General features: G+C 39.3%; 1 protein-coding gene across 1 annotated transcript; it reads left to right on the forward strand.

The window, feature by feature from the left end:
* The first annotated feature begins 7,968 nt into the window (after positions 1–7,968).
* Positions 7,969–9,247, forward strand: LOC110224739 (60S ribosomal protein L9-1). Its single transcript, XM_021011599.1, has 3 exons — positions 7,969–8,405; positions 8,598–8,720; positions 8,997–9,247. The coding sequence occupies exons 1-3, from the start codon at positions 8,031–8,033 to the stop codon at positions 9,081–9,083; spliced, it is 585 nt and encodes a 194-aa protein (XP_020867258.1). The 5' UTR covers positions 7,969–8,030; the 3' UTR covers positions 9,084–9,247.
* Positions 9,248–11,521: the final 2,274 nt, after the last annotated feature.

Genomic DNA, 11,521 nt, shown 5'->3' on the forward strand with positions numbered 1-11,521 from the left:
GATTTATGGTTCCAAGACAAACCCTAAATCATTATAAATAAAGGCTTACCTACCTCCAAGCTTTATTTAAACATGATTTTAGAATCTTACTTGAGAAATATTTCGAGAATGGAAAACGAAACAGTAGCCCCCATCGATCCCGGCAGCCCACTTTTCTTGTCTGGCGACGGCTTTGAACCGGCCGGCGTTCTCTTCCCTCACGCCGTCTTTCACTTTCCTTCAAAGGAGAAGAAAGAGGCTTGCGACTTTATCGACAAGGTAAATATTTAAAGTTTTTGAAAAAACTTTTTGTTTCATCTTATTCACTCATCTCTATGCTAGGTCGCCGACAAGCACCGTCGCTTGTGTGAAGAGAGGTAGCGGCTGGGCCTCAAAAGGCAAACACTCGAGGCTCGCATTGCTCGGGTGGAAAGGAAGATACGGGCCTTGGAGAGTGATCCCTTTCAATGGGAGTGGCGGAACTTCGACTCCGTCGCTGAGATCCCGAAGATGTTTCGGATGTATCTCCGCGCTAGAGGAGTCCCGGGTCCCGTGAACGCCCCCGTCTGCGCCGTTCCATCTGACAGCTAAGAGGAAGACGATTTGGAGGAAGAGGCTAGCACCGGTTGGAAACGCGTTTGGGATCGTTCCGAAGTGGACATCAAGGACAAGGCGTCCACTTCAAAAGTTAAACCGGCAATGAAGGAGCCTGTTCCCGAGCCTCTTCCTTAAATGTTCCCTAACTCTGCTTTCTTTTCTCTTTTTTTTTTTTTTTTTTTTTAAACTCGTAATGGGCTTCGGCCCCTTTTTTATTTATGGAAATATTTGCAACTTTCCTTTCTTTTCAAATATTCTCGGAGATGCGCCTTTTAATGCAGGATCTGTTCGAGGGCATAAATCTCTCCGTGAATCACTCCATTCCTTGGATAGAATCCGCAGTTTGTTAGGGATATGACGTTCCTATAAATTATAGTCTTAATTTCTCTTTACTTCTCACCATTCTTTTCATTTTGGTAGGTACGGAGTTCAATCTTCGCTGTTCAGAATCTATGCCCGACTTCTCCAGAATCGGAATGATGAGCGAAGATGTTCCAAATGAGCCAAACAGGCAGCCTCCTCCACTTCGCGGCTTCTTGAGATCTCAGATCCGAGCCCCATGTGCTTTGATCAGGAATCTCCCAATCAGAGACCGAGGAACAGCGACGGCGTTCATAGAGGCACTCGAGCTTCAACACCAGAAGCTTATGTCGGAAAAGAGGAGACTCCGGAAGAGGATTAACCGGATGCAACTCAGGCTTACTACGGTGTCAAGAAATCTTCACATCCTTGAATCTCACCCCGGAGAGTGGATTGAGCTTGGAATCTCTGACTTTGCTCGAATTCCGGACTGCATGATGCCAATCCTCGATATTGCTGGTCAAGGATTTGAAGTGTTCTGCTCGTCAACAAGGTTTTCGTAGTCCGAAGTGTACGATAAGGGACATTCCATTTTTTTTTTTAAATAACGCTCTATTTCCCATCTCTTGTATGTTCGCATAGTTCGAACCTTTATTTGCTTCACTTGTTCGGACAATCGAACCTTTTTCCTTTAATAAAGAAATAAAACAAATTTTTATTAATAGCTGAACTCGTTTTCGAGCTGCCTACGTACCCATCTCGGGATCAAGCCACACCGTAGTTCATGTACATAAACAATGTATGTAGCTCTAAACATAAAACTTCTTCAGGTTGATCACATTCCAAGGTCGCTTGACTGGATTGTCTTCTAAGTCTTTCAATCTATAAACACCGTTCCGAACCACTTCGGTAATAATGTAAGGTCCTTCCCAATTAATACCGAGTTTGCCGGCGCCTTCTTCTTTCTTATTGTCAAAGACGCGCCTTAATACATAATCTCCCACGAAGAACGGCCTACTTTTAACCTTAGAGTTGTAATACCGAGCTGCTGCCTGTTGGTAATTCTGAATCCGAATTAGAGCTTGATCACGCTTTTCATTTATGGTATCTAGTGAATCGTTAAACATTGCTGAATTTCCTTCTTCATTTAACGGTGCTTCTGTTCGACGAAGTCCGGGCACATTGAGTTCAGCTGGTACTACCGCCTCCATGCCGTAAACCAAAGAAAATGGAGTTTCTCCAGTAGGCCACCGAGGGGTTGTACGATAGGCCCACAGGACGGGTTGGAGTTCTTCATACCATCCCCCCTTTAGATGACTTAAGCGTTTCTTGAGATTGCTTAATATTGTCTTGTTTGCGGCTTCAGCTTGACCGTTTCCTTGCGGATATCGTGGAGTAGAATAACTAACTTTGATTCCCCAGTCCGCACAAAAGGCATCAAATTTGTGTGAAATGAATTGTGGTCCATTATCAGTGACTATTTCGTATGGAACTCCATGTCGACATATAATGTTTTTCCAAATAAAGGTCTTCACCGCCGAATCCTTGATACTAACATACGCCTCTGCTTCAATCCATTTTGAAAAGTAGTCCGTAAGGACTAAAAGGTATTGTACACCTCGAGTTGATTTGTGTAATGGTCCAATGATGTCCATTGACCACCTCATAAACGGGTATGGGGCGGAAATGGAGGAGAATAATTCCGACGGTTGATGGATCAATGGTGCATGGAGTTGACAGCGCTTGCATCTTTGGGCGAACTTAACACAATCTGTGATCATAGTGGGCCAAAAATACCCCATTCTTTTAACTTTAAAAGCCATAGCTCTTCCTGATGAATGACTCCCACATAATCCTTCATGCACCTCGCTCATGACGATTTCGACTTCGGGCCCAAAAATGCATAATAGGTAAGGGTCACTGACACCTCGTCTATATAACGCATCCTTTGACAGACAAAATTTCGCGCTAACGACTTTCATTTTCCTGGCCTGCCATTTATTCTTTGGGAGCTCACCTGTCATGATGTAGTGCTTTATTGGCTCCCTCCAGTCAGCCCCCCAGTCTTTAGCCGGAATTTGGTCAACCTTGTGAAATACTCGTGGCTCTGGCTCGGGATGTTCGTTTGGTTCGAGAGCATCCTCCTCGATTAACGATTCGGTTTCTAATACTGTTTCTGAACTCACATCTTCAGCTAAGACAACGGGTCCCTTGTTAGATGTATTTGATCCTCTTGACTTTCTCCGTTTGTTGGGTGGCGGTTCGATCTCTGGTTTGCCACGGTCGTGTGCCGCCGCTCGAGACCTTGTAATGACGAGGGTTTCTTTGTTGTCTTGAATGCTTCGCTCCGAAATGCATTCCACTGGAATAACTCTTTTCAACTCAGGATCTGATGTTGATGCCAATGCGGCAAGCGCGTCCGCAGTTGTATTCTCTCCTCGAGGTATGCGGATTATTTCAAATTTCGAGAAATTTTTAGATAAATCCTTTACCACTTCGAGGTACGCTTCCATTCTTGAATCTTTGGCTTCATAATCTCCATTAAATTGGTTAACTACTAATTATAAATCGCAATAAGCCAATATTTCCTTAGCTCCAACTCCTTGTGCTAATCGAAGTCCGGCAATCAGGGCTTCGTATTCTGCCTCGTTGTTGGAGGCATTGAATAACAACCGGAATGATTGTTCTAGAATTTCTGACGTCGGAGACTCCAACTTGATTCCCACTCCGGATCCTTGTTTTGTTGAAGACCCATCTACGTGTAATTTCGAAGTTTGGTTCTCCGGTTGTTCTATCCTTCCAGGTATTGGTAGTTCGGTCAGGAAATCTGCTAAGACCTGAGCCTTCATACTGATCCGGCTTTTGAACTCTATGTCGTACTCGCTTAATTCCACCGCCCATTTCGCCAATCGTCCGGACTGGCTTGGACTATGAAGTATTGTTCGGAGTGGCTGGTTGGTTAATACCTCAACCGGATGGGATTGAAAGTACGGGCGTAGCTTTCGAGCCGATATCACCACTGCGAGTGCGAGTTTTTCCATCATTGTGTATCTGGTTTCTGGATCCGTCATTGACTTGCTCACATAGTAAATTGGTTTCTGCTCCCCACTGTCTTCCCGAACCAAGACTCCACTAACTGCGTGGTTTGAAACCGACACGTACAAATAAAGTTTTTCATCCACTTCTGGTTTGGACAATATAGGCGGAGTGGTTAAGTATGCTTTAAGCTGCCCAAAAGCTTCTTCACACTTCTCGTCCCAAAGGAATCCTTTGTTCCCTTTTAGAATTTGGTAGAAAGGCAACGACTTATCTGTTGATCTCGAGATAAAACGATTCAGAGCCGCAATCCGCCCAGTCAACCGTTGTACTTCTTTGAAGTTTCTTGGAGAGGGCATGTTCAGAAAGGCGTTGATTTGATTTGGATTGGCTTCGATTCCTCTTTCTGTCACGATATAACCAAGAAATTCTCCGGACGGGACTCCAAATGTGCACTTCGCCGGGTTCAGCTTCATTTGATATTTATTGAGAATATCAAAACATTCCTCTAAATGCTTAACGTGATCCTCTTTCTTTAACGACTTAACCAACATATCATCTATGTAGACTTCCATTGTTTTCCCGAGATGATTATGGAACATCTTGTTAACCAACCGTTGGTAAGTTGCTCCTGCATTTTTCAAACCAAAAGGCATTACCTTGTAACAATAGATACCTCTATCAGTAATGAATGACGTCTTTTCTTGATCTTCGGGGTTCATCATTATTTGATTATAACCCGAGAAGGCGTCCATGAATGTTAACAACTCGTTCCCAGCGGTGGACTCTACAAGTCGATCTATATGTGGGAGCGGGAAACTATCTTTGGGACATGCTTTATTTAGGTCTGTGAAATCGATGCAAACCTTATCTTTCACGTTCTTCTTTTTGACGACGACAGTGTTTGCTATCCATTCCGGGTATTGCACTTCTCTTATGGATCCTATCTTTAAAAGTTTATCTACTTCGTCATTTACTATTTTGGCTCGCTCCACTCCGAGCTTTCTTCTTTTCTGTTTTACCGGCTTGAAGCTCGGATCTACGTTTAGCTCGTGACAAATTATACTTGGATCTATACCAGGCATGTCTGCTGCTGACCATGCAAACGATGTTTTATTTATCTTTAAAAGTTCGATCAAAGCTTCTTTTATTTGGCCAGTCAGAGTTGCTCCAATTCGAATTTTCCGGTCAGGCTTGTCTTCTTCCAAAACCACTTCGATTACTACATCATCTTTCTTCTGCCCGCTAGGAAATTTTGTTCTTAGTCCCTCTTTTACGGGCTTCGTTAGTTGCTATTGAATCTTCATACGGTGGCTAGCTAGGTAACACGTCCGTGAAGCTTCTTGATCTCCCCGAATTGTTTCCACCCCATTTGATGTTGGAAATTTGATACATTGATGGTATGTAGAGGGGACTGCTTTCATTCGATAAATCCAGGGAGTCCCAAGGATGATGTTGTAAGCTGCAGGTTTGTCGAAGACAACGAAGTCCACGATCTTCGATACCTTCTTGGCAAGGACCGGTAGCTTGATTGTTCCGAGAGACATGGCTGACTCGCTTGTGAACGCAACTAACGGAGATGGGGGTCCTACTATGTCTCCTCGGCTGATTCCCATTCTTTCTAGAGTACTTAAAAAGATCAAATCCACCGAACTGCCTGTATCTATAAGGATCCTTGATACTTCGAAGTTAGCCACGTCAAGGGTAATGACTAGAGCTTCATCATGCGGCCTTTTGAGGTACCGCGTTTCTTCTTCATTAAATGATATTGATGTACCTTGAAAATCTACTTCCTCGCTTAAGCTTGCTTTGAGTAGGATATTTCGTCTATGTTTCTTGATGGAACTTATCGAATCTCCGCAAAACTTGGAACCTCCTAGAATCACATTGATCTTACCCTTCGAACTCTTTGGTTCTTCCTCGTTGGATAACCTTGGTCTTTTGGAATCTTGATCTTTGGAGTTTTCCTTCGCTTCGTGGTATTCCTTCACAAAATCTTTTATATTGAATTTGGAAAGATCTCCACTGGCCCAAAGCTCTGCGAGGTGCTTTTTAAGAACGCTGCAATCCTTGGTTAAATGCCCGGTTACTTTATGAATATCGCAATATAGACTTTCATCACGGACCCAAGTGTTTGATCTTCCTTTCCCTTGGAATTGCTTTCCGACGGTACTGTTGAAGGGTTGCGACCCAAATTTCCTTGGTCCTTTGCTCTCCCTAGACTCGAACTTCTTGGTAGGGATGGTGATTGCCGGCTTTTCTTGTTTATTCCTTTTGGCAAAACTTTCTTTTTCGTCCTCTACCTCCATCCAGTTATTCGCGCGGAAGAGTGCATCCTGAATTGTGTCTGGTTTATGAAGTATTAAGTCTTCTTTAAACCTTGAATCATGTCGCAATCCTTTTCGTAGAGCAGATAAAGCTGATTGCTGCGAGATTCTTGGGAGCTTTGATAGCACTCCTTTGAATTTGGTGATAAAAACTCGAAGTGACTCATTAGATCCTTGCGATAAGTTCCAAAGATCGGCATCCGAAACGCTTTTATCCATGAGGATGGAGTATTGCTTTAATAATACGGCTGATAGTTCGTCGAAATTGCTGATCGAACCCGGCTCTAATTGGGTAAACCACATTAGAGCTTGGCCACATAGATTCTCCGAAAAAAGCTTGCAGTAGCCTGCGTCCTCATCAGCTTCATCCAACTCGACTCTTCCAGCAGCGATCAGAAAAGCTGCGAGATAGCTTTTTGGATCCTCCAATCCGCTGTAAGGGTCCAACTTGAGTTTCCGGAAATCTTTGATCCTCAAACTTGCAATTCGCGAGATGAAAGGTGTTCGCCTAGCCTCTTCAATGACTCGATTGATGTCTGGCTCCGAACTTGTAGCTTGATGAAATTTTGATTTCATTTCTTTTAATTCCTGGCTAACCTTCCTCATGGTCTCAAACTGGTCGAGGTTCTCCTGCTCGTATTGAGCTGCAAGTTGTTCTTCATCTCCGAGCTGTGTCTCTTCTTCCAACGTCTGAGCCACGTTATTAGTAGCACCAGGAGTTGTTTGTTCGCTGGTTTCATTTCGTGCAGCGGAACTTGGCGAGTTGAATATCCCTCTTCGGATTCCCACAAGGTTTCCTGCACTTAAAGAGCGAACACGAGTTTGTATAGTATTGACGTTTTGACTAAGAGATACCTGGGATGTTTTCAACGTATCGACGGCTTTTTCCACATCCGAGAACTTTTGCGATATGTCCGACATGGTTTGCTGCATAGCTTTGAGGGTTTCAGCCAATGATGTCTCAACGGTGTCTCCTCCAGACATTGTTGCTTATCTCGGAAGTGTGATAAAGGAAAAATCTGACCACTCAAGAATCCTAATCTCTCCCCACAGGCGGCGCCAAAATGTGGATGTCGGATTCACACACTCAAGTATTTTATTAAGTAGAAAAGATTATTCTTGAGGGACAAAAAATAAATATGTAAAAAGCTTATGAATTGCTACGAAAATCGCTATATTCTTTCTTTCTCAAGAGGCCGATCCCCTTTTTACATGGTCATTGGCCTTTTTATTTATACATAGAGAAACGACATTAAAATGAATAATTAAGTACAATTATTCCTTCTTAAATGCGTCCGTTTTGATTCTTCGACTTTAATGCTCAACGTTTGAATTTGAGTTGACTCTGGTCTTCTTGGGCCTCGCCTTTCCGGCCCAAGTGTCCTTGAACCGTCTTACCCGTGTCTACATCGAACTCATGTCACAATGCAGTCACTTCGGACTCTCGAAGTGGTGACAACTACTTCGACCGTTCCTTCGGCTCATGGGTCCGATGGGCTTCATCCTTTATGGGTCATTACCTTGACTACGTGGCAATCTTTGGTTGGTCTCGTATTTCCGGTGCGGGATCCGACACCAACAATATTATTAGGTTGAATTCTCTTTTTTTTTTGTCTTTAAAGCAAAAAAAAAATTATTATTGGGTCGTGCCGAAAACGGACTGCTTCCAAATGGACCGGGCCAGCCCACAGACTAACTCATTTACATATAGGAAACCCTAGGGTTTCTTCTATCCTTTCTTTCTCTAAAAGCCGCCGGCGAGAGAGAGAGCAAAACAAAAGATTGGAAAAGATGAAGACGATTCTTTCTTCTGAGACGATGGATATCCCCGACAGCGTTACCATCAAGGTTCACGCTAAAGTGATCGAAGTCGAAGGACCTCGCGGGAAGCTTGTTCGCGATTTCAAGCATCTCAACCTCGATTTCCAGCTGATCAAGGACCCTGAGACTGGGAAGAAGATGCTTAAGATCGATTCGTGGTTTGGATCACGCAAAACCAGCGCCTCCATCAGAACCGCTCTTAGTCACGTTGATAACCTTATCTCCGGTGTTACCAGAGGTTTCCGTTACAAGATGAGGTTCGTGTACGCTCATTTTCCCATTAACGCCTCCATCGGCGGTGATGGCAAGTCTATCGAGATCCGTAACTTCCTTGGCGAGAAGAAGGTTTGGCTTCTTCATTTCTGTTTTGTTGAGCTGGTTTTTGAATCTGTAGATCCCGGAATGAAATAGTTTGCCTCTAGATTCAGCTTTGTTGTTGTTAAATTCGATAATGTTAGCTCTGATACTTGGATTATGATTGATTTCTGAGTTTGCGAACATTGAACTTACTTAGAAATGTGTTTATTGGATCATTAGGTGAGGAAGGTAGAGATGTTGGATGGTGTAACCATTGTTCGATCTGAGAAGGTCAAGGATGAGATCGTTCTTGATGGTAACGATATCGAGCTCGTCTCTAGGTCTTGTGCTCTGATCAACCAGGTACTCCTACTCTTTAACTAGTAGGTATCAAATTTGTGTTTATCTTTCCATCACCGCCGATAGAGTCTGATAAAGCATGAGCATGTAAATCCTTTCATTAGCTAACTTGGTTCGATTTTTGCATATTGTTGTGTGAAGGAAAGCATGAGCAATTGTGATTATAAGAATTCTTGGTTGAAAGTCTGAATTTGTTGTTACATATAGCATAGTTAGACTGGCTTGATTCTTTATGTTGTACTGTCTTATTTAACTGCTATGGTTTTTGTGATTGTGCAGAAATGTCATGTGAAGAAGAAGGATATCAGGAAGTTTCTTGACGGTATCTATGTTAGCGAGAAAAGCAAGATCGTAGAGGAAGAATGAATACTCATATCCTCCTCTTAGCTCCTCTTTCTTATCTTTTGAATGTTAGTTTTGTTTTATGGACCAAATCCACCGGTGATGTAAAACTTGGCCTTCTTTTGTTCGAGAATTTATGAACTTATGCAACAAGTTTTTGGAGATAATTTTATCCACATTTTCATTCATTTGCCAAATTATATTTCTCGGATGAATTTTTTTTAATTCGGAAGAATGGGTTGTGTCTTTCAATTTCAGACCATTATAAATCATTATCTTGAATAAACAAGAATCGCTGAACAAAAGAAAAAAATATTTATATTTGAAGATTGAATAAAAATTCTCGCCTTTTTTAAAATTTGTTAAATAAATACAATTTTTTCATTGGTTTAAATTGGTAACAAGAAAAGAATTAAAGAAATAACTTTGTGGGAGGAAAAAAAAAAAGAAATAACTGTGTCAGATTTTGTGGGTACCTAACCTTTTCTGGAGTGTAATAAATACAAAAATATATTTTTATTTATGTGTTTTTACAATGAACCATTTATTACGAAAAGATGAGAATCACGATGATATAATCAGAAAAAATTTTCCGATTAAAATTCCGGCATGAATTCGGCGAAAATTAATACACTATAGTTTTGGCATAGATCCAGTTTCCGGCAAGAGGGAGAGAGATAAAACAAAAATAAAAGTCATCTAGTACTGGTATGCAGAGAAAGAGACAGAGAAGAGATCCGGTGAATTGTTTATGTAACGGCGACTATAGATACAGAGATGCAAATCAAAGATCCGTAGATAAATGATAGAGAAAGTATGTAATTTTGAAAAATAACATGAATTGTTTTTCTTAAAAGCAGGTCATCTATAATAAATACAATGTTATTTTAAAAAATACAATGTTTAAAACAAAAATACATGTTAACCATGACATAGCGTAGTCGCCCGTCTTCAATTGTGAGTTTCAGTAATAGAAAATAGACTAGAATTGCTGAAATATCATGGAATATATACAATTTACAAGGCATCTAACATAATTACGTGTGTTATATAAAAAAACTAATGTGTTTTTTTAAAACATAGTGTGATATATTGAAAGATAGTGTGTTAAGCAAAAAAATAGCATGTTAAAAGTAAAAACATTGTTGCATGAAATAAAATTACACAAAATTCAAAAAAAAAAACTTAAAAAAAAAGTTGAGAGGGAGTATTAGAAAAAGCAACGAAAGAGAGAAACATCTATACTATTAATTGGGAAGCACTCAAACATAAATAACCTTATAAAGTGTAAAGTATTACAAAAATGCCATTAGTTTTTGTTTTTAAATAAATTCATTAAAGATACAATAATAATCACAAAATAATATATTTAAATAAAAAATAGTAAAATTCTTTAAAATAATTATTAGTTTCCAAAAAATTAAACTCACTTTCTCTCTCATATTAATTATGGACAAAAATTTAATTTTTTCTTCTAAAAAGTTGTTAACCAATGAGAATTAAAAAACTAAGATTTAATATCTAACTAAAATTTTATCTAAACCAATCCTAATAAACTATTCCATATCAAAAATAAAAAGAAAAATAATAACATTATAATTCAAAATTAAAAACACTATCGTTTAAAAAGTTTTATCAATGGAGGATTTTAAGATTGAATTTGAAATTTCGTAAAAATATTAAATACAAATATTTAAGACTCAATTTTGTTATAATATTTTCACAAATTTTGAAATATAAAACAAAATTTTATTTCGAAATTTCTAAAAAACGATATTAGATATTAACAAATATTTATATTTACTATGAAATAAATTCAAAAATGATAAATTTAAAGTAATTATCATTATGGCATTCGTTTAGAGAAGGTTTCGGAAATATCTAAACAAAAGATTGTACATATTAATTTCGAAATATTTTGTGTTTTTTTTTTCTTCTCAACCGGATCTTCCTTGAACAAATCCATAATATATTGCACACAGTTTTCGAAATAATGTGAACTAATTATATATTTTGCATTCAAAACAAATTATGCAGCAATAACATATCATTTTTATAGAGTATCTCAAGTTTTAATTTTAGTCCCAAAAATTGAATTAATTATGATTAAACAATGAAAAGAAAAATATACAAAATTTAGCTAGAATCATTAATAAGTTTGTTAAAATATATTTGTAACTTTAACAGCATACATATTAATCCGCAAAATTCACAACATATATTGTAATATTGTATGGTAATTAAAGGTAAGCAAACAAGAATTTGGAATATGATTTTAATGGAATAAAATGAAAATATAAATTACTAGACGAGATGGGAGGAAAACATATATTAAAAATCAAACTAAATACCCAACTGGCATGAGTTCGGGTTATGAGCACTATATAAAATAAATTTGTTTACACACATACGTTTTCAGGTACACATACTCTATTTATGACAGATATGAGACCATAATATTT

This window comes from Arabidopsis lyrata, assembly GCF_000004255.2.
Source record: "Arabidopsis lyrata subsp. lyrata unplaced genomic scaffold ARALYscaffold_1, whole genome shotgun sequence".
NCBI lineage: Eukaryota > Viridiplantae > Streptophyta > Magnoliopsida > Brassicales > Brassicaceae > Arabidopsis > Arabidopsis lyrata.

Bases quoted from the DNA above. Each gene is read 5' to 3' on its own strand.
- LOC110224739 (XM_021011599.1), top strand. From the start codon at position 8,031: ATGAAGACGATTCTTTCTTCTGAGACGATGGATATCCCCGACAGCGTT. The intron at 8,406-8,597 runs GTTTGGCTTCTT...TTGGATCATTAG, and splicing joins ACTTCCTTGGCGAGAAGAAG to GTGAGGAAGGTAGAGATGTT. The intron at 8,721-8,996 runs GTACTCCTACTC...GTGATTGTGCAG, and splicing joins CTTGTGCTCTGATCAACCAG to AAATGTCATGTGAAGAAGAA.